A 24,132-nucleotide genomic window follows, 5' to 3' on the forward strand; every position below is an offset into this window, starting at 1 on the left:
CACAGTAATCTCTATTTTCTCTCACAAACTTGGCAACGTTGCATTGCGGTTGCGCACAATTCTCGTTATGCACATAGAGACCATGGTAATAGCCCGGGAAGTTTATATTCAAGGTCCTACGGCATGTCAGAAAGCCTGCTTCACAATGACAATCCATGCAGGGGGAAAATGGCCAACCATTTTCATCTTTTATAAGAAATAAGCTTCCTTCTTCGTCCTTGCAAACGGCTAAAATGGAAAACAGATAAAATAAAATTATACAGACCTCAGATGTAGGTGACTTACAACTATCTGGGGTTCTAAAAAGCTTAAACAAGAACAAATCAAATAGATGGGGAGATGCTAATCTCAGCCAAACTACGTTAACGTTTCGGCAGGATGAGGGGTTTTTTTTTATTTTCTTTTTTCTTTTGGTCATGAGTTGGCGGTAATGTAATTGACAGCGGCGTAAAACTGAACGGTTGGTTACATTGTTTGTACCCAAGAACCTTACTTACCGCAAACTTCCGAAATTAACGATCCAAGTTACTTTCGGAATTAGCAGCCTTTGGGGCTCGTTACTTTCGGGTTGTTACTTTTAGGGGGTTGTTACTTTCAAGGAGGGTTGTTATAAAGTCGATAGGACTGAGCTCTTTTTTACGAAGGGTTCTGAAAACATGAGACACAATTCTTCGTTCCAGTTTAAATCTATGTTTCTGCCACGAGGGTCGGCTCTTCATGCCTAGACCGTGTTGTCAGTAGTCGTCAGAAAATCTAGTTAGATAAAATAAACTGTTTGTACTTAATAACGCACTGCTAAGTTAGTCTGCGGTAACAATATCTCGGCGCGACGGTAGAGTTTTCAATTTAAATGTAAATAAAGGTTCCTTTCAATACCCTCCTGTTGAAAATGATATTCATTTTAATCAAAGTTTGCTGTAGCACTTTGCTGTTACTTGTACTTGATGAAAATTCTATGAGTGGGTTTTGATGAAGCACGAAATTACATTTCACAACGCTTCATGGCATAAGCGATACCTTTCCTTGTTGTAGAGTGCCTCAAATCAGGTTACCGTACGTAACTTTCACCTGACCAATGAATAGAAAAATAAATATACTATTGAACCTGAATTTCACTGTTTTCGGAGAAGGGGTGGGGGTGAGCCAGCTACTTTCGGAGGGCCCGCTGATTTCAGGGGGTCGCTACTTTCGGGATTTATTAGCAGCAATAATTTTTGGACATTACTGTCGGGGCGTCGTTAATCTCGGAAGTTTGCGGTATGATGAAATTCAAGCAAATATTGATTGATTGGTATGTAGTATAGTAAAGAATCAAAAGAGTGCTAAAACTGAGGAGGCATACCATTTTCGCAGCCCTTTTCATCGGATTCATCCGGGCATTCTGCGACACCGTTACATCGGTGAATATCCCGGATATACAATCCCCCACTTGCACACTCGATCACTTTCCCGTTTTCGGAAAGTTCAAGGTACTCTGAAATAAAAAAAAAAGCCGTATTTACTCTTAATCTTATAGCACGTCCGATTTGGTTTGTCTCGAGAAGTGACTGTACTTGAAACGTACTAGATTAGAAAGATAGAATTCAAATACTTCATGTGCGAGATGATCGTAGTTATAATTATTTTTTATAGAATTAAGGAGGTGTATATGTACAAATGCTAAAAATGTATAAACTTAGTATACGCAATCTTGTAAAGACATAAATGATGATTGCTTTTCTAGGCTTAATTTTTACTTCTTCTTAACTTGTGTACGTAACTGTGGTGGGCTTTCATCGCTTTACATCTTTTTCGCCGTTCAAATATATAATCTTTCATATCTTCACTTAAATATGCAGTCTTGTTGCTTGAAATTGGACGGTAATGTTATTTTAATTTCCCTCCCGTCTGTCAACGCCTCATGTGTGTTAAAGTTGTGTTACTGTTGAAATTAAATTTGATGTTGTTTTCTTTGCATCCAAGTCTCTTTTGGGAATTGAGGAAACAAAAGAGAAATTTTAACAAAGGCAATTTTATCCTGAGAACCTCGAAACCATGTTAGAATTTTAAATTATCGAAGGTGGCCGATTTGAACTCATACATGTAACCAGATTACATGCATGGGTTCAAATCTGCCACGTTCAATTCAGTATCTTACTTAGATATTTCACTCACCTTTGCAAGTACTGAAGGTCTCGAGTGTTCTCAAAGGAACTGCACATTTTTCACAAATGGGTAACAGCTGAACACTATACAATCCATACGTGACGTTGACGTCATATCCAGTACAGTTTATAGTGCCGTTGACGCACTCACAAGCCACGCAAGAACTGTTCATCCATGTCTCCCTATTCTTTCGCAAGTTTCCGCTGATGTCCATGCACACAGGCTCATTTAGTTTGTGGCACAAGACTGAACTGTGCTCAGTGCAGGTACAGTTAGTTGTAGAGTCTGTGAGCCACTTATCACCTGGTTGTCTTTGGTTAAACTGGTGATCAAAGCACGGCAGACTTACAGAGCATGCAATAGCAGATGGCGCAACGCATTTGCACACAGAAAATGGACTTGGTCTCCACTCGTCCCCAATGTTGTAGATTTTCCCATCGGACTCACAGTGTTGAGGAAGAGCTGTTATGAGAAATTTTAAAATACGAGCGCTCAATAAGTAAATCATTAGCAGACCATCAGGAAGCAATACGTATACTGGAATTAAATCAAGTAAATCAGGTAATAAGGCACACTTTGGGTAATGTTAAGAATTTTTTTGATAGCAAATTGCTTGTTGCAACACGTAATATCTTTTTTGGAAGTTTTCTTGCTCTGTCTTAATAGATGTAATTAATATATACTTCTTTTGCGGCAAATAAACAAGATGATGTTAATAAAACGGATATATCCGAGCCCAATTCGAAAGTAATTTTAGAAAAAAAACAAGTGTTTCGTATTTTCTAGAGGTGAAATGTTTGAAAGCAGGGCAGAGATTAGTGATAGAAAAAGTTTTTTACGGAAGATGTGTTTTTGCCCAGTCACTGATGGTTTCAGGAGGAGCTTGCCGTTCTGCTTCCAAATAATTGAGTTGGCTGCGAACATAAATTTCCAGATTTCTTCAGTTTAGTTAGAGCCATTTTCACTGAAAGTCCTTGGATAAAAACTCACTTGTGCGAACCAGACATGCATGGCGAATAGGCGATCAACAAAGTTTGCCGGTCAACACGTTCGCATAAGAAGACCACGAAAGTAGCATGTTAGATGCCGGATTTGCCACAAAAAAATATTTTTTTGTGAGCCAATCAGAGACAAGGCTTCGAATGTTGTGAAGAACTGGTACGGTTAAAAGTAGCTCCCTATAGGGCTGTCAGATTGTAAAACTTTGCTAGCATTGAATAAATTGACCTTAAAAGTTTCGTTATTAATATGTATAAAATAATGAACGCTTACCTATTGGGAGAGGGGGAATGAAAGAAGTCGTGTTTTGAGCTGAAAATGAGAAGAAAAACAAAACAAAACAGAACAATAATAAAAATTAGTTATTTTCAAATTGATAATTTGCAGGATAGAGAAAATATTTAACTCATTGAATCATACTTAGCTTCTTTAGGTTACTTGAAAATTGAATGTCTTGCAAATTAAAGCCTGGTTTTCACTACAGCATTCAAGCACATGCATAATAAGTCGATTTTATTTTCACAATCACTGCACGCGTTTTTTTTTTCCTACCAATAGAGCCGAGAAAAAATCCTAAGGCTTAAATTACTACTATTGTTTGCTGAGCTGCACATTGTTTCCCCTTAGGAAACAACTCGGAATGAGAAAAATTTGACCATTGAAGACTTTTTAATTACACTCATAAAAGGACTTTTGAAATGATTTACCTTTAACTTGAACGAAAACGGCGATCGTGATAACCCCGAACGTATAAATTGCTTCCTTGGCCATTAGTTTCCCGTTGCCATGTCTGAAAGTCCAAAAAAGAAAATACAATTTATTATAGTTTAGTGTAGAGCCCTGCAGTGAAGTGTAGTGTAGTGCAGTTAGGCATGATGCAGTGCAGTGCAGTGTAGTGGTTAGTGTAATGCAGTGCAGTTCAGTACAGTGCAGTGCATTTCATTGCAGTGTATTCAAGTTCAATTTAGTACAGAGCATTAGGATGGGATACGATACAGTGTACCTGATGCATACAATTAAATGCGATAAGAATAAACAAAGAGTCAAATTCTAAATTCCGACCCAAGACCAGGATTATTAGTATCCTGGATGACAATCTCCCAGAGATAACATAATGAAGAGGTGGTTATGTATGTCTGAAAACTACTACAAAAGCTAAGGGTGATCTGCATTATTCAAGTGACGAAAATGAATAGCAAGAAATCAAATGGTTAACAAACTACGTAAAAAGAGGATTCGTGACGATGAAACTATAACTCAGTTAGCATATTTGTCTGACTGAATGAATTATCATCTAGGATTGCCTTTGTCAAAAATACATCTAATGATTATCTTTCGATACTCGTGCTACGGATCATAGCAAAATTATTATTTTGTCCTGTCTTTCAACGATGGCTGTGATACATTTTTCTCCTTTTTGCTTTTTTGTTTTCTTAGCTATAGCTTTATTTCAGTTTGATAGTTTGCCTTTTACTTTTGGTTATTAACATTAAATGTCAGTTGAACAAAATATCAATTAGCATTCTAGGCAAGGTTTGATATTCTTCTTATTAAAAACTGGTATGTGAATTCAAAGTTTTTTCAATACATCCGCGCGAAATATTGTCCCTTAGTGCCCCTAACAACCTTGCATATAGTCGGTCACTTGGTTTGAAACTAAATTTTATCAATGTAACTGACGTCCGTGACTTTGAGCATACAACCGTTCAAAGGTGGAGCTTCTAGCACGTACATTCTTCCTCGTGATTACGTGCAATACTATCTATGAAGAATTCCCCTGTTATTAAAAAAAATTGCTAGCACTGTAATTGTATATCCCGGATAACTCAACATGCTATTTGTGATTAACGGATCTTTGGCGATTTCTATATATCTCTTCGCGCATTTCAATTCCATGTACCCCTTTGAAAAGATCATTTGTAGTTAAGTACCAAGCTGCTCTGTTGGTTTAGAAGATTGTGACACATGACGCTTTCACTAGAGAAAAAGCATTTGAGTTGAGTAGAAACTTTGAAAAAGACAACATTTTACCAAAAAATATAAAAAAAAAGGAAATTAAAAAATATATACATAACAAGCACAATGTCCTTACCCAATATTTGGTGCACACAATGTAAATTTCAGTATGCAATTGTTTTACACCCTTAACATTTAATATTCGCGCTTGGCTTCGTCGGTTAGAACATTTTCTAATTATAAGACCAATGAATAGACCGGATCAACCACAAGTGCATGAACTAGAAGTTACCAGGAGTCCTCAGACCCTTATCTTGACTCACCTCACCAATTCTTGAAATCGTTTTATATTTTTTCAGTTGCTGCTGAGCAAGTTAAAATGTCGACAAAACCGTAATGAGCGATACATGTTTGGAGGACACGTAATATATTTTAAATATATGTTGACATGATATTCATCCATTCGGTGACATACTGTATTATTATGTTCCCAAGTTATAATTAATAACGCTGTGCATGGCAAATATTATTTCTCTCAGCTAAGATAATCGTGCCATATTTGTTTTCGTCGATCGATAGAAACATTTGAATGACAAGAGTTCGATTCTTCGATGATTAGAATTATATCTCAGAGATGGAATCATAAATTATACAACCTGATCTTCAATTTCTCGTTACCTGACATTGGTGTGTTCTACAACTTTGTACAGCCTTCTTCCACCTGTTCTAACAGAAATTCATTTGATAACCTTGATAGACACGGCACTGTACTATGATAGATGCCGTTGAAATTTTCTCAAGCACAAGAGGTTGATCATCTTAATATTTGCAAGTTTTTGCCACTGCACGTGTTCAATTGGGTAAAAATTTAACGTGTTGGCACAAATTGTTTATCTCTATTTATTTAGTGCAGTCGGCATGTTAAAAATCTTGACAGCATTGCGTCATTTACACATACCAACTTAATTGAATTGTGACTGTTTTTGCGATGCAGATTTTATTATTTTGAGTGTGTGTGCGTGCATTTTACGGAAAGTGAAATGAATTGAATCGATTCCGTGGCAATAAAGAATTAGGGTAGTATCACACAAATGTAGGGAAAAATAATCTGACAAAAATAAGATAAAACAATACACGGATATTATCCAAATGCACACGCATTGATTGAGGTCACTGCATGTGCCATTTTGGTCAAAACAGGCTATCTAGAACTTTTGTTGATATCACAATAGCTTTGCGGATGCAAAGCTCAAATAGATCATTTATATATTAAAGAGAACTATACTTCTAACACAAGACGTGATTAGGATTCTCAACTTGCCTTTGTTATGTCATTCCGTTTGAAGGGCGCAAATAGTGAGGAATAGATCAACTGGTAAATATTATTGTCGGCGGTTGTAATTATCATACAGTCGTGAATTAATCGATAACGTATTACACCTGACACTTGTGCAATTTATTTATTGGAGTTATTTCTCCAAGGAAACCCGGGATGAAAACGTCAGCGAAAGGAAATCACCACAAATGCCTTAAAAGTTGACATTTTTAATTCCCGAAATCATTGTGGTCTCAGATGATATAAGTGTAAAGATACTTGAAGCTTCTACATTTCGGTTTTAGGGTCTAAGGTCGTTGACCATATTATACGTAATTACTGTTTGTATTTTAAATCCAGTATTTGCATTATTTGAAAATACTGAATCGTTTTGCAAAAAAAAAAAAAAAAAAAGAAAAAAAAGAAAAGAAAAAAAAAAAGATTTAGATGAAAGATCATTGATTTTAAGCTATAACTTGCAAAACGATCAATACTATTGGCTCGTTTCACAAAAATGGCGATCTGTTTTGGCTTGCCGCCGAATTCTCATTAGGGTGACTCGATTATAAATTAATGTGAAAACTGTAAACAACACAGACCTGATCACGACAACAAGATAAGAACTGAAGGTGTATTCGCGAACACCTGAATTAACACAACAAAGCCTCATCTTAATTTACAATACTTTAATGACTTTTTTTTTTCTTTTTTTTTTTTTCTTAGTATTTATGAATGTTGGACAATTTTGGTATTGGTTTCCAATTCGCATCATTCCTTTCTTGTAACCTTACATTCAGTAATTTCCTTTCGCCTTTTAATTATATTTCGGTAGATTAGCTCATTTAGAGCATGTGCCAGCTGAAGTCGAACAGGATAAACACACACATTGTACTTATTAAGAAATAAAAATCAATTAGAATTAGAAGTGCAGCACTGATGAAAGGTACAAAAAGAAAAGTTCACTATTCAACAGATGGTCGATTTTTCCCTTGAAAGGTATAATTCTTCATTCATATTCTTTGCTGTTTACGTTCACATTGAAGTTCCGGACTGAACAAAACGTGATGCTAAAACAACATTATTGTGTAGTCGTCCTAAAAAATTATGAACTGTGTGGCAAATGTTACCTAAGATTGAGCGTTCACAAGGAATTCTTCCTGGGCTGATTGGATATCCTTGCAAAGGCAGTACACTGACTCCTGTAGCGCAAGAGGTGATCGTTTTATCAGGCAGTGACACCTTTACCTAAACTTTAATGTGGGAAACACAATACAAATCGTAATTATCCATAGGCGATCATCTGTCCATTAATGCAAATTAATGGAAATAGCCTGACGAAGGCATAAATATATAAATATGATCTAATTTTTAGGGTAACATAAAGGATTAAGCGCATATAGGAGTTGCTGCATTCTCAGTTAAGTCAATGGTCTTTTTAGCAGTAGCAATATAGATTTTCGCTCATGCACTGTAGTCAATATTAACAAATGAAAAAAGAAATTTGCAATGGCTATTAAGTTGCATACTCATGAAACAATCATGACGTCAGGAAATGTTGATTTTTGTTGTTTGATTATTTAGTTTTTCATTTTTTTCTTTTTTCGAGGGGGACGGGGGGGGGGGGGGTGGAGAGCTACATGAGTTGAACTAAAGAGTTACCATTTTTCATCGGAAGGAGGCCATTCTCAAGGGCCTCACAGTAACATGGAACAAAAACCAAGGGCTTTGATAAGAATTTTACTTAAAATTTGAATTGGTAAAACTTCCCAAATTTAATGTCGAGTTTGTACGAGGCCATGAATTCGAAAAAAAACTTGTGCCTGTTCCCTTGCAAATAAAGCCAATAAGTCATAATCTTCTGCATATTCTCTGAATGTTCTTTAAATATAAAGCCAGACCAGCCTAATTACCATTTAAGACAGAGCCGTTACAGACGAGCTGTTTTCTGGATTTTAGCTAATAAAGCAACTTTTTCAGTGACTTGTGTATCAAATAATTATATGTATGACGAACGAAAGCATCAATAAAGTTGAAAATTGACTTAAATGGATTTTGAAAGCACGGTCAAATTATATCGAGAGATAATAATGGATATTGGACGCAAATAGCTGAGAGTAAAAGGAATTTCGAGGGTAATTTGGTGGTTTTTCAGCCCTACATAAAGATTTCCTTTTTAAGACTTGTTTACGTATGCTTATGTGGTTAAATTGACAGAATTAAAATCTGAAATATTAACATTCTTCCCTCTAGAAAACTACGGGCAAAATAGGCCCTTTTACCGCAAAAGGTAAATTTTAAAGAGATCAATATACGAGTAGGCGTCGTTATTTCGTAACTATTTTACAAAGAGATTTCATGCACAGTGAGCGCGAGTAAATAAAGGTTTTAATGAATGCTCTGAGAATCTGATTTATTACCGAGTTATGCTAATTGTGTGCTAACGGGATAGCTAAAAGAAGCAAAACGTTTCCTTACCACGTGATTGTTAAATGTTCCTTTTGGTACAAGTGAACATCCGAACTCCCGACAGTTTGCTCAATCGGAATTGGTATACGCCAAACGTTCGGTACCGCTAAAGAGGCTAAAAAATGTACAGATTCTTTCAATAAGTAATTTTGAGGTAATTTAGGTGATTCTAATTATAAGAAGAACGCTAACTCACCCTGTATCCCCAGTAAAGTAAACGGGATTGCAACGAATTAACAGAAACCATCTGCAACTCCAGTCTCTATTGATCAATTGTATTGCTCCAACGTAGGATTGTTAATTTTCTTGCGTGTTTTCAAGCGTTGATAAGCTTTGTATGCGTCAATATAGTTTCCACAACAGAACCTTGCCCACTCAAATGGAAGAAAGCAGATTATTCGTCCGGAACGAACTGTGTTTGTTTTTAAGTCATTTTCTAATATTATTGGTTAACGTCGGACTGTGTTTTTCAGACGTTGATGTCATTTTCAGCCTGGGGGAACTCAAATGACGTCATGTTAATAATGTATACATTTTTATCAAACAATAACACCTCAATGATAGTCATCGATTGTCCTTAATTATTTAGGATTTAGATTGTCAGGCAAAATCCTAAATACACAGCTGCATCGAATAATTTTTGGTATACAATGTAATAAGGACAAGGCACGATTACCTTTGATTGTGATTTTACTACCTTCTCCCGATTTATTTCTTCTGTTTTGCCAATACATACGCGTAGGTTCATCAAGAATGTTTCTATTCTGATTACTACAAGGGGCACTCAAAAACGATATTGCTCTATGAATTGAAATGAGCAATTCCCAAAACTGTAACGTAAGCTCACCGCCAAGGTGCGAGGGGCTGCAGTTGAAAATCAAATATCTCTCTTGATTTCTGTTTGTTTGTATGTTCAGCATCAATCCCGTCTAAAGCAGCGCCACCTGGGCACAAAGGGCATTCAATCTAGAATAAAAATATTGCCATATTGTTTTGTTACCTGATGCGTGGAATGGGTTTAAGTAATAAATGTTACACACAGCAACCGAGCTAAAAACTTCAGCGGCATCTTGAGGTCTTTTCCTTAAATTTTATGATGCACCTCTGCAGCGAATGATTTCAGTTTTCAGGCTCCTTAACATGAATTATTTATTTCAGCCGTTTAAAATCAGATGTCAAACTTGACCGATTAAAATTCAATTGTATTCAATGGAATATTTATCTACGAATTTCGTAAAATAAAATTGGACACCAGTCAGGTTGATATTTTGAACGCATCCATGACACCCTATGACGTCTTGAAGAAAAGGCATTCGAATATATCATATGTAAAATTGGCAAACGGCACCGGTCGATTGTAGCTTATGAAAGTGTTAACATACGCAGTTTCTTTCCTTAGAGCAAATAACGGAAACGCAGGCAAATCATTGTCGTTGTTTTCGTATCTGCAATCTGCGTCAGTTAAGAAAAATTGTGCCTACATTTAACGTTATGCGATCGGATGGGCCATGTCTGTTCCTTCTTAGACCGAAGCGAGACAAAGGCTTTTGAAGCCCTCATATGCAGACCTACATCTCTTAGAGAATTAAAGCTGTGACAATGAAGCAAGTGGGATTAAAGCACGTCAAAAATATATAATAATAAAATAGAATAATAGATAAATAAATAAAATCGTCTGAGGCTCCTTGGGGAGGAATATGATGCCTCTTCTTTCGAACAGATGCCATCTTGTATCCGCCATCTTGCATTTTATGACTTGCCCAAAATGTTTAAGAACAACCAAAAATGGCTTTGAAATAGCCAAACCAATAGAAAGCTACAAATATCTGAAAAAGCGAAATTTACAGCAGTTATTTAAAGCGAAATTTGCTTCATTGAAAACAGGAAAATTGAAACTGTCAAAATATCTTTGCTTTGGAAACACCAAGAATTTTTACAGATAATTATAACATGTCAAACCAAATTGTTTCCAAATAAATTTTATGGCAACTTAAGAAATTTGAGTAAAAATTGTGGATCTAGGGAGGTTGCAAATCACCCATAGCGTTTTGAACGATTCACAAACCTCTATCGCCTATTCAGTCACTGCAACCGGTCCCCGACCTTAGCACCAACGTTTAGCGCAGTGGATCCACGGACTCTCTTTAACAATGTTATGACGAAATTCGTGATATGGTAACAGGGCAAATGCATAGAAACTGAAGAATTTTTGGCATTCTGTAACATAAGAGCCACAACAATCAGTCATTAACGTTCGTTCAGTAAGGTATAGGGTTTTAGGGAGACGGAAAATTCTTTAAGTCGAACACTATTCCGAAACTGTTCCACGTCGTCAACTTCAAACTAGGTACATTAATTCCATAACAAGAAGGAGAAACACTATTTCTATCCCTAACCGTTATTCCATTGGAAATTCCTGAGGAAACACTGACTTACTAACAAAATCAGTCCACACGTTTTACTACCTTTGACATGAATTATTTATTTCAGCTGTTCAGAAAGACTGAATATTATTCTCAAGCTCAATTAAATTTCAGTTGTATCTAATCGAATAGTTATTTATTTGCAATGTAAGTAAGCACAAGGCCTTACAACACATCTCCTACCTACTGTGTACATGAATTCAAGTTTCCTTTGATTAGTACCTCTAAAATTAATGTTATTCTTATATGTTTTGCATGTATTTCCGTAAACGATTTGCAACCAAATTAGTTGTCAATTTTTTTTGATTGCCTCTATTGTCAGTTTTCAACACATCCCCACTCAGTAACAACCGTGTTGCCGCTGTACTTTGTCATCTTCAACGAAAAAATAAAATAAAAAATCAAAACGATGAATATCAAAATCATTTTATTTTATCACACCTGTAAAGCTTAAGGCAAAAAAGCAATAAATGTGACATTTTTCATCTGACTTTTTTTATCGCCAACGTTTCTGTTTTGCTGCCAAATGTTGGCCTATATAAATTATATGATTAATGTAAGCCTCGTCGAGAACTGAACAAATAAACTCTTAACATTTGGAAGCTTTGCCAAGTTCTGCCGATTTCCATCCGGCTGTGAAGAATAGTTTTTTGGAGAAAATAATTGTTGGTTGAAATCATCTCCATCATATACATGTACCGCGAAAGGTTTCTACGTGGGTTGAGCCCAAAAATAACCTGAATCTAGTCTTGAAATATTCCCCTTCTTGAGCTACTCATTGTAGTAATTTGTGTAACTAAGTCTTAATAGTGATAGGATAGTGATCAGAATATGGTGTCATAGCTTGTACTTGAAATCCTAACACTGTGTTTTGAAGATCTTCGCTGACTATTCTCTAATCAACGGTGCTTAACCCGTTGTATCGATATGATGTTAACTTTCCGTCTAGATTACCTGTAACTCTGCCGTTTAATATCACTCAGTGAGTGAGTGAGCGAGTGAGTGAGTGAGAGATGCATGTATGTATGTATGTCACACCAGTCAGATTGAGTGAGTGAGTGAGTGAGTGAGCGAGTGAGTGAGTGAGTGAGTGAGTGAGAGATGCATGTATGTATGTATGTCACACCAGTCAGATTGAGTGAGTGAGTGAGCGAGTGAGTGAGTGAGAGATGCATCTATGTATGTATGTCACACCAGTCAGATTGAGTGAGTGAGTGAGCGAGTGAGTGAGTGAGAGGATGCATGTATGTATGTATGTCACACCAGTCAGACTGGGGCTACTATAAATAACCAATCAAATTGCCGCTTGTAAGGGTAAACCATGTTTGTGAAGATTTCATCTGCTTTTAAGAACGACCATCTTTGTTTTTTTTCTATAAACAGAAACAGGTATTCTTGTATTGGCCTTATTCCGACATTTCCGATGCTGCGTTTACTGTGGTTAAGCCCAGGACTTTGTACATGGGTTTCAAACGATTTAAAAATTCGATAATCAGCCGAAGAATTGTAGAGTTTGTTTATTCTGAGCGTACGTGTGAATAGATCGTTTTCACTGTCACGCAATAAAAAAATAATAAATCGAAAACTATTCAGTGGATAAAATCAAGAAATTATGAACTTATAGGAAATAGACAGAGAAGACACTTCTCCAAGTTTTAGGTTTGTGCGTTTTCCCAGACTGCAGATATTTGTCGAAATGTTTCGCAGAAATTTCCAGAGCCCAGTATGGAAACGCCATGTTAGTGCACCTCTGTGGTGCACCAACATGGTGGCCGGAAAATAGTGTAAACATCTGGAACTTACTTTGGCTATCTAGGCGACTGACTATCTGTACTGAAAAAACAAACAAACATTCACGTAAGCGCTTTTCCTAATGATCTAACTACTATAAAAGCTAAACATCATGAGATAGGGATATAATTTTCGACAAATGCTATTGTAGCTTTGTGTCACGCACCGCCATAACTCTGAAATTCAAAATACGCTGGTTTTCAAACGAGCTGTAACATTGTAAACATATTTAAATTTACCCCGTCTTATACCTGATGGGGGTTAAAACTTAGGCGGCTCTTAAGTTTTTGATTTTAGAAAATAATGACGTCACCTAAAAACGATCTAAAAGAGTCACCGATTCGTCAGTTTTAATTGTAACTACTCGCGCGTGAAAAACAAAAGTGTCAAGTTACCATTTGAAACTAACAGTTTAAAATATCTCGTTGCATTAACTTGCGAAAAAATTAAAACATATTTCAAAACTCCAGCCGTGTTCTCATTCATAACTAGCCGTCGGTAATTTCTTTGGTTTTGACAGAGAAAACCACTTCAAATGAATATCTGTCTTCTCGTTTCAACGAGAAGACAGTATTGCTGCGTAAACGGCGCTCATTACAATTAAGACTTGAATTCACAGACTGAAAAATTTTGCGCAAACATAAATGGTTTCGACTTAATCCTTTTTTCGCAAACTGCACGTAATGCAAATGATATCGATGGGAACTGACCTGGCGAATACCATCACGGACGAAAGCCCCCTCACCATCGAAAAAGTGTATTTTGCACAAACAACAATCGTTCCTGCCCTAGCAATAACCAAGTTGTCGAGCGGTTAAGACTCATTTCATTCAAAATTTCAAGTGATGCGAAAAGCAAAGCCTTGATGACACGTTAGTGTATACCAAAGACTATGATTCCTCGGCTGATTACCGAAGTTTTAAATCTTTTGAAACCCATCTATAAAGTCCTGGGCTTAACCACAGTAAACGCAGCATCGGAAATGTAGGAATAAAGCCAATACAAGAATACCTGTTTCTCTTTATAGAAAAAACAAACATGGTCGCCACCTGGGCACAGAGGGCATTTAATCTAGAATAAAAATATTCCCATGTTGTTCTCCTACCTGATGTGTGGAATGGGTTTAAGTAATAAATGTTACACACAACAACCAAACTTAAAACTTCAGAAGCATCTTGCGGTCTTGTCCTTGAATTTTATCGTGCACCGCTGTAGCGAGTAAATTTCAGTTTTCACTCCTTAACATGAATTATTTCTTTCAGCCGATAAAATTTAGATGTCAAACTTGATGGATTAAAATTCAATTGTATTCAATGGAATATTTATCTACGAAATTTTCGTAAAAAAATTGACACCATATCAGGTTGATATTTTGAACATATCCATGACACCCTATGACGTCTTGAAGAAAAGGCATTCGAATGTCTCATTTGTAAAATTGAAACACGTCACCGGTCGATTGTAGCTTATGAACGTGTTAACATACACTGTTTCTTTCCTTTGACCAAATAACGGAAACGCAGGCAAATCATTGTCGTTGTTTTCGTATCTGCGATCTGCGTCAGTTAAGAAAAACTGTGCCTCCATTTTATTCGATCAGACGGGCGATGATAGTTCCTTCTTGGACCTAAGCGAGACAAAGGCTTTTGAGGCCCTCATTTGCAGACCTACATCTCTTAGAGAATTAAAGCTAAGACAATGAAGCGAGCGGGATTAAAGCACGTCAAAAATATATAATGATAAAATAAAATAATAGATAAATACTGAAATAAAATCGTCTGAGGCTCCTTGACGGGGAATATGATGCCTCTTCTTTCGAACAGCTGCCATCTTGTATCCGCCATCCTGCATTTTATGACTTTCCCAAAATGTTTGAGAACCACCAAATATGGCTTTAAAATAGTGAAACCAATAGAAAGCTAAAAATATCTGAAAAAGTGAAATTGACGGCAGGTAAAGTTAAATTTGCTTCATCGAGAACAGGAAAACTGAAACTGTCAAAATATCTTTGCTTTGGAAACACCAAGATCTTTTACAGATAATTATAACATGTCAAACCAAATTGTTTCCAGATAAATTTTATGAATACTTAAGGTGGCTGAACACAGTTTTTGATACCTGTTTTTTATTCACCTTTTTCTCTAAAACCCTTCATCCCTCGGTCGTCAAAAATGGCAGCAGGCTAGTTAACAATTCAAGCTTTGGTTTTTTGATGGTTAAGCTGACGTATGTGGCTAAATGACACCGTCCTGGGTAAACTTGAAATAAACTTGACAAGGACACGACCGCCAAAACACGATGGCGCCATTTTGATCAAAAAACCACGTTGTTCTAATTCCCCCCACACCCCCCACAAGGGAAGACGTGTACGAAACGTGAAAACCGCTTAAGTTACACCTCCGGCTCAAAACATAATCGAATGTTCTTTGATTTTTAAATCGCAGCGCCTACTGACCAGATATCATAAGCGTCAAGTTCAGACTAACATTAAGTTCCTAACACAAAAGCTTCTTTACAAAATCAGTTTCCTCATCAGATGGTTCACGCTGTTCAAGCTCGTTCGTCAAGTCATCAATTGGAAGCTTGCTCTGTTTACCTGTCCCATGTTATGAATGGGACACCACGGTAGTCAAAGCGTTTAAGTCCTTCCGAAATAAGCATCAGTACGGGGCATCCTGTTGCTAACACAAGCCCTCTTTATTCACAAAACCCATCTCCGCAGTTTGTAAAGTGTCAACCTCAAGCTGTAACCAGTCTGTTTGTTGGCAACATGCAGGTTGTTAGGCTTATTCTAGTTTTTTCTTCTATTTTTAGTGGCGGAAAACAGTTTAAATCACTACAGTCTATATAACAATATAAGCACCCTAAGCTTACTACGTCAAACATTTTCTAATTATCGGTTCAACACAGTTTGACTTTTACTTTGACAATATAAATCGACTCTTAATTTTCACGGGTAAACGTTCGTTAAAGCTCGTGCCCAGTGTGATAATTGTGTTTAAAGCCGGTGGATCCCTGTATATATATTAGATCTTCACGTCAAGGGAAACTTTCACGGACGCTTTTATCAAGAGACATTTTATCCTTGCGGTTATTACAGCTTCCGTTTAGAAAAACCAGCTAAAAGTAAGGCAAAATAATTGTGACCAGATGAACATTGTATGACGACAAGCTAGGAGGTTTCGGTTGAGGACCAGCTCCTCAAAGATGTTTAACAGCTTGGCAAAAGGAGTTCGGACATGCCTGATGTTAGGAATGATTTCCTTGATTCAGAGTAAGTCCGAACAGTTTGGAAACACTGAAAGCCCGGTCCAAACGCCGCTCCACTCATGTGCCGAACCAAACTTGATTAAGTTCGACTTTAGAGCGACTTCGGAGCGACGGCTGGTTCAGACGGCGTACTTGCGTCGAACTTAATTCGAGAAGCCGGTAGTAACAATTTTCGACAAGAAAATATGCGTTCTGAATTCAAGAACTCTGTCCAAATAGAAAAGTTGTGACCAACATTTCGCTGTTATAGCAATGTTTAGGGAAGCAAATTCAAACTCAAGGTTCAGTGTTTGCATTTAGACAGGTTTCCTCCCGGTTAATTCGACTTGTTAAAGGGAAATCTCATAAGCTGGGCTATTATCACGAAGAAAAAGCGAAAATGAATTTGCGCCAAAGAAACTCGCTTATACAGTCCCATTTCTCATAAATCAAAGGCATATTTTGTTGTCTTTATTTTTAACGACGACTTCGAGCTTCATGCATGACTGGTCACGCCGTATAAATCAGTTGCCGCTCCAACGTCGCATAGTGCGGCAGACCCTGTTGAATTTAATGTTGTTTGCCGCACCAAACCTAGCCTGCCGAACCAAATTGATTCAAACGCCGCTCTTCTTTCGTACTTAACTCATCAGTTAGGTTCGGCACATGAATGGAGCAGCGTTTGGAAAGGGCCTTAGTTATTAACTAATCTTTTCAGAACATTCCTATCATTTATTTTCCTAGAGCGTGTCTTCATTTTTCGCGACGAGTCAAGGAACTTCAAGATGTTATACTTCCTTGAAGACAAAGGACAGCACCTTTGTTCACTTTAATTTTACTCATGGGAAAACGTATTCTGCTCAATCCCAAGGACCGTTGTTGCCAAAACAACGTACAAATTTAAAACAGAAAAATGGCTGTTAGATACCAAAACAGTCTTCGAAAAAAAAAAACAAAAACAAAAACAAAGAAAAGAAAAGAAAAAACTAAATAAGTAAATATATAGTACGCTTGTTTGCAGATTAGAGCAATCATCCAAGGAAACTGAAAGACAGCTTTTATCCCACCACGAGTGTTGTTCGTCATAGGAAAAATAAAAGCCGATTGCGTTTAGAAGTAAACAGGGACATCTTTATTCTTAAAAGATGACAACAAAAAAACGTTTTACCCTTTGAATAATTGCTAACGTATTGTTAACGTAACAAAAGTACTCGTCATTTTAAGATGAGACCAAATCAGAATCTAGTGATGAAGTTTTCTGCAACTGCCAAAAGCATATGGCTAGTTACAACCTGCAAGGAGACTTGGTGAACAACGTTGGTTTCTTATTTTTCTAATTTTCTTTCTTTCTTTCTTTCTTTCTTTCTTTCTTTCTTTCTTTCTTCCTTCCTTCCTTCCTTCCTTCCTTCCTTCCTTCCTTCCTTCCTTCCTTCCTTCCTTCCTTCCTTCCTTCCTTTCTTTCTTTCTTTCTTTCTCTCCCTCTCTCTCTTTCTTTCTTGTTTTTTTCATTAGTAGCTCAACACAGCTTGAAACCTATTTATATTACTGACAAAATAAAAAATTTGACATCTGATCGCTGCCTCACATATTGCGCGGCTCTCATGATCGATTAACTAGAAAATATATTTCAGCTGTTGTTTCTTTATTTTCTTCCCGCTCTCTTACTGTTACCACATTTATTTACGATTGAAATTATTTCAGGTTCTTTCGGAGGATGCCCACCAATTCCCTGCAAAGGTAACTATCCATATTTTCCTTATTCTGAAAAATATGCTTGAATAGTGGGTAAAATCACCAAACAAATTTGATCTCAAATTTACTTCGTTACTTCAATATAACAGTTTCTTATGTCAAACAGTTTCCATTACCCGCTAATGTATTTCCACTTCGCTAGATTTGGACACTTGGACACCTTTGACAGACTGAGCACACAGCCATTTGGCAATATGTTCCACATTCACATATGGCTAGTAGATTTATTTTTTCGTTACATATCAAACACGAGGTATCGTGTTTTACTGCATTTTCAAATAGTTGAAAATGCGACGCGCAGAAAATTAGAGTACTTTTGACTCTTAGAGATGTTTAGAAATGTGGTGAAACAATGTCTCAAGAGTTTAATACATAGTTATCTTCTAGTAGGGTTAGAAGAAAACGAAGAAATAAAAATATAAATTTAAAACCTATGCTCATTAAGATCATGTATTCAAACACTGTCCGGTACGCAAACGATCTCCTTCGTTTAGACATAATGGATTATTAACGAGTTTGAGAAGTATAACCATGTCAAGAGTGCGCTTGTTGTTGATGCTGCATCATGGGATGCCAGCTTCCACTGTGCCATCATCCGTGTAATGTAACAACAACAAAAAAATGATAGCCAAGATCACGACTAATTAAAGCTGTCTATTTGCCATGTCGATTCTTAAGATATATTTTCATAGACCTCAAGTTGTTTCTGGCTTTTCTAGAAGTGAACAAGACTAAGAACAGTTGGTTTTTGTTCCATCCTTCGCGAGACTGGAAATGTTGAAATTGCGCATTGGCGTAAGAAAAGAAAAGAAACTGAAAACAAAAGAAAACAAAAGAAAAGATGAGAAAGAGACTGCTCGCAGTCTAGGAATGATTTTCCAAAAAGATTTCGGATGCCTGCATGGAAATTTTGGGAGTCACATAGCGAGTACGATTTGACATTGCTGAGTAGCGCGACTGGGAATTTTGGTAGGTACTTTAGATCATATTAATTTTTTTTTTATTTTATCTCTCTTTTACCCACTTTATCAGGCACAGCGCTAGCTTTCGAGGAATTCTACTCCATACGTCTCGAAACCGTACCATTTGATACTATACTGGCCAATCGTGATGTTTTTGGGCGAGAAGAGATCAATGGACGGATTTGTTTGAAGACTTCAACGGTCAATCTCCTGAGTGACTGCATAACAGTTGCTATTCTTACCATTTCCTTGCATACGGTGGCTGCGCCCGCAATACGAGCGGCAGTCAAAACCAACCTGTCCTACTGAAAGACAGGATAATAGTCTCTAATACAGCAAACCAAAAAAAAGATGATGCCTAAGTTGTTGCGGCCTTTTCTAATACTTAACTGGAGAATTCTAGATTTAATTTGACGAGCAACAGCATATTTTGCTCAACATAACCCAACTATTATTCTACCTCGGGCGACACTCGACGAAAAGACGATCGAGTTGCTGGAAGCGGGTGACCCATATTTGGCGCCAAATAGTTTGGAGAAGAGAATGTTCAATGTTTTTCGTTTTTTTTTTCAAGTCTGAGATAGGTTTTGGAGTTATAAATTCATTTTCGTGAATATTCAATGTCGTCTTCTGTTAACATGCATTTGACGTATTTGGTCAATTCAAATTTCAGCCGCACCGGCTGTAGGCAAGGTTGCTTTATCATCTGATTGAATTTATTTTTTATTAACTTTCCAGGTATTGCACCTGGTTGTACAGCAAACTGCACCTGTCATAAATTTTCATTCAGCATCACTTGCACATACCTAGAGATAGAGAGTGTACCAAGAGTCCTGATAGAGTCGATGCCGAACACTATTTCCGGACTGTACGTATGGAACAGTGGTTGGAGGGCAGGTTAACAAAAAATGGGGCGGTAAATCGTTCGGTTGTCACTTCTGCAAAAGCAGCGAAGTGTTTTTTTTCTTTTAGCATAATTTATCCCTGTTTAGTGAGCATGAGAATGGGGCTTCACAGCCATTTTAAGATTTTGAGTGACTTCTAAGGTGACCCGGTCAGGTCAGCTTTGTGGTAAACGAATCTTCAACACGACCAGGCAGTCGTGTAGCCTAAGAACGCAGACGTATTTCCGGCTGTCGCTTGTCTCCGCCGAAAATAACGTCTGCAAACCCGAGCCAGGAAACGATTTCTGTGACGTAATGACTTTTGTTTCTCCTTGGCCAATCAGATTCCATGATAAAATGAAACTCGAGTGCTCCTCGCAGCGAATACCTCGCGCAGTAGTTCTGGGGCTACTTGAGCTAAACTGTGCTTGGCTTAAAATTCCTACGTCAGACAAATCGTTTCCTGGCTCGGGTTCGCAGACGTTATTTTCGGCGGAAACAAGCGACAGCCGGAAATACGTCTGCGTTCGCAGGCTAGCAGTCGTGTTAACATTAATGATTTTCCACTCTTGACGGCAAGCTTCACCAGTTGTCGTACAATGAGGTCCTAAGGCAAGAGATCCCCCTCTAAGCGTGAGCTAAATGGAAATTACTTTTCAAAATTAATACGAGAATACACATGGATGTCAAAAGGTGGGGCTGGATATAGTCTCTTCTTGTTATCATAATATACAAGTCACTTTCGCAAACATTTCCTTGAACGAACACTCGCTAACCCATTTTATGTTTTGTACATCAACCAGCTTACTCCATTTCATGATCAAGTTACTTCATTCAACTTGTTATCGAATAATTACGATTGCCACCTTCTTTATGTGCGCGTACGAAGCATTGTCTGTATAAAGTTTACCTCACACCTACACGTAATGCTAATCTTAGCAACCTCTATCAAGCAGCCTCGCTCCACTCAATGATTTCCAAAGAACGGCTTGTTATAGTGAGTTATGACTGTAATTAGGTGGCAACGTGACTTTCTCGGCTAGCTTCGTTCGATTGCCTACATGTAAAAGGGCTTTGGTAGATGGAGAGACCGATAACGTCTCAAACAATTTAATAGTTATTTGAAGTAAGAAGTTTTAAGAACATCAAATTTCCAAGGGGCAACTATCAGACCGATAGTTCCGAGACAGAAACACTATTATCTTTATTGTTCACCACCAAATTTTCTTCCGTGCGCCAGTTCAAAAATCATACTAAATTATTTTCAACTTTTTTAGATGAAAGCCGTGAAAGCCAAATGTAAAATTCCGAAACGAAAAACAGACGAAAACCCACTTAATACAATTTCAATTCATTTTCCATAAGCACGCTTGTTTACAGAAAAAAAAAAAAAAAATTCACGGACGAGTACTATCCATCCGGGTATTTTCCTCGGACAGGCACTATGGGCTGATACTGTCTCTCCACGGATGAACACTATCGCGTCACGTGATCAATTTAAACCAGTAAGAATCGGAGAAAATTTAGTGGTGAGGTATAATTGCTGATAGTATTCAATGGCTCAGCCAATCAGATTATAGCATTTGCATTAGTATACTAGTAGAATTCTACTAATATGTCATATTGCAGTTCACTTAGTTATAACAGAATTAAAAAGCTGACGAAACACTTATTTCGTGGACTACGACACCTAACTACATTGTAAGTTCCAAAATCCAGTTTGTGTAGTATTTAAAAAGAAATAAAATGCAAACAGTTGCAACAAACATAACACATGAATTACGCATGGTTTGGAACAACAATCTAAAATTTTGTTGACGTTTCGCATGCTACAGCACGCATCTTCAAGAAAATTTTAGATTGTTGTTCCAAACCATGCGTAGTTTATGTGTTATGTTTGTTGCTGCTGTTTGCATTTTATTTCTTGTTAAATTGAAATGGCCAAAGAACAACAGTGTTTATGACGCTATTGCTGGTTTTCAGTGTCACGCAATTCAAATAGATCAAAATAAAAATCAAAACCGTTCAATAGATAAAGTCCAGAATCTGGGAAATGAAAGAAGGCAAATATGCAAAGACTCTAGCCAAAATTCTGGTCACAGCAATTTTTCTTATGCGAGATGTGCGGAGAAATGTTTTACCCAAATTTATAGAGATTTGTATGGAGACGCCATCCTGGTGCCCATCCGTATGGGCACCAACATGGCGGCAGGAAACTAACAGAAACATCTGTCACTGAGTTTCGCTACAAAAGCGTGAATTTATCCCTCGAGGAACTCTAATACATTAAAATAATAGTTTTTTTTAAGACATCAACTGTTCAGATAGCCAAGTTCTCCGAAATAAGTCACTCTTTTAACCATCATGACAGCTCTCTAGGCCGTCATGTAAATACCGCGTCATGCAAAAGCTTAGAAAGTGCAGTTTATCACAAAACCAAGAACCCATTCGGAGCGAACATTTGTATGAATATTAGTTTTCAGCTGCTCTTATACATCATTTAAGTAAAATTTCAGGAAGATCAATAGATTTGTAGTTCGAATTTTAGTGACGTCATGTGAAAACCAGCTATAGTATTATCATTTTTCTTTTTTTTTTCGTTTCTTTCTTTCTTTCTTTCTTTCTTTCTTTCGTTCTTTCTTTCTTTCTGTCTTTCATTCATTCATTCATTCATTCATTCATTCATTCTTTCTTTCTTTCTTTCTTTCTTTCATCCACTCATTCTTTCTTTCTTTAGTACGGTTGTAATCCCCCTTCGAACAATGCACTAATACAGCCCCATCCAACGGTCAAAAAAGGGCAAAAAGGATATCATTGGCCAGAAATGACGTAGAGGAATAAAAAATGCGAAAAACTGCAAATGACTGATCTTTTATTTTATTTTATATTATTTCTATATATTTATTTATATTTTAATTATAATTTTTCTTTTATGTTAATTTTTTTTGTGGCGGTGGGGGAGGGGGAGGGGGGAGGCTTCATTTGTAATAACGTAAAGGTATGGTAAAATGAGGTGAGAAGAACACATCGCCGTGCCCTTTTTCCAATTTATTCTAAGTTTCACGTTAGTATGTCAAAGTTATTTTTAATCTCAGCTCGGTCCCATGATCACACAGGCAATGGCTAACGGTCATCGGGTCACGTCCATCTAAATAAAGTGTGTGCACGTGACGTCTTCACACTCTCAAATCCAAAACTAAAGAGCCACTAAAGGTTTCATCCTCATCAGGCATAAAAGGTACTAAATTTATATCAGTTGACAACCTTCCAGCTTAATAGCGTCCTTCATTTGGAAACCAGCGCATTTTGAATTTCGGAGTTATGGCGGTGCGTGACATAAAGCTAAGATCGCGTTTGTCGAAAAATGCACACTTATTTCGAGAGCTTTAGCCATTTTAGGAGATAAAGTATTAGGAAAAGCGATCGTGTAAATGTTTTTTGGTTCGGTTCAGATAATCAGTCGACTGGATAGCCAAAGTAAATTCCAGATATGTACACTATTTTCCAGCCACCATATTGGAGGAGTAAGGAGGTCCTCCAACATGGCGGCTCCACACTAGGCTCTATAATTTTGCGCGGAACATTTCGACGAATATCTCAACTTTGGGACAACGCACACAGCTTAAACTTGAAAAACTGTTTTCTTTATGTATCGTCTATGATATCAGAATTTCTTGATTTTATCCACTGAATGGCTTTTGATTTTATTTTTTGTTGCGTGACAATGAACACACTTTATACGAAATTGAAAATCTAGCGGGTTAGAGAGAAAAAAAAAAGTTTGTTTTGAACTACCGCACTGTTAGCACTGGAACTAATGTTCAAAGCGCTGGGCAGGAAAATTATACGTGCTTCTCCGAAGTTAAAACAAAAGACGTGTCATTCCCCTGTATGAGTGATTAACCCAAAGCGCCAAGACTCGAATTTCTAATCGTACTTGAAAGTCGTTTCTCGGACAAATACCGAACGGATTGAAGCGCAAAGCATCTCTTTCGAAAGGTATTTCCAAGACAGTTAAAATATTTGGTTTGCGTTTGTTAAAACTTTCGCTCCAAAAAAACCGTTGCAAATGTTTACATTTTTAATTTCGGAAGTGCTGTGTAATATTTACCAAGTTTGCGACAGGTATATTTTGCAGGTTGCAGGTTGGAACAACTTGTTTATTTAAGTTGAAGTCGAAGAAACCCCAG

The 24,132-nt window shown here is 37.1% G+C and overlaps 2 protein-coding genes across 2 annotated transcripts in view; one reads left to right on the top strand and one right to left on the bottom strand.

The window, feature by feature from the left end:
• Positions 1-9,767, bottom strand: part of LOC110064963 (uncharacterized) — a 29,940-nt gene extending 20,173 nt beyond the window's left edge. The window contains exons 1-8 of the mRNA XM_089286657.1: positions 9,078-9,767; positions 8,891-8,996; positions 7,543-7,665; positions 3,852-3,934; positions 3,418-3,456; positions 2,155-2,607; positions 1,343-1,474; positions 1-228 (exon numbers count right to left, since the gene is read on the bottom strand). The exon at positions 1-228 is cut by the window's left edge and continues 3 nt beyond it. Coding sequence (XP_089142783.1) covers positions 1-228; positions 1,343-1,474; positions 2,155-2,607; positions 3,418-3,456; positions 3,852-3,915 — 916 coding nt within the window. The 5' untranslated portion in view covers positions 3,916-3,934; positions 7,543-7,665; positions 8,891-8,996; positions 9,078-9,767. The remainder of the gene's footprint in view (positions 229-1,342; positions 1,475-2,154; positions 2,608-3,417; positions 3,457-3,851; positions 3,935-7,542; positions 7,666-8,890; positions 8,997-9,077) is intronic.
• Positions 9,768-16,334: 6,567 nt separating this feature from the next.
• Positions 16,335-24,132, top strand: part of LOC149117849 (uncharacterized) — a 35,650-nt gene continuing 27,852 nt past the window's right edge. The window contains exon 1 of the mRNA XM_089276395.1: positions 16,335-16,369. Within this exon, the coding sequence (XP_089132521.1) occupies positions 16,335-16,369 (35 nt within the window). The remainder of the gene's footprint in view (positions 16,370-24,132) is intronic.

Source organism: Orbicella faveolata, unplaced genomic scaffold (genome assembly GCF_042242905.1).
Source record: "Orbicella faveolata isolate gen_17 unplaced genomic scaffold, um_ofav_v1 contig_1, whole genome shotgun sequence".
Lineage (NCBI taxonomy): Eukaryota > Metazoa > Cnidaria > Anthozoa > Scleractinia > Merulinidae > Orbicella > Orbicella faveolata.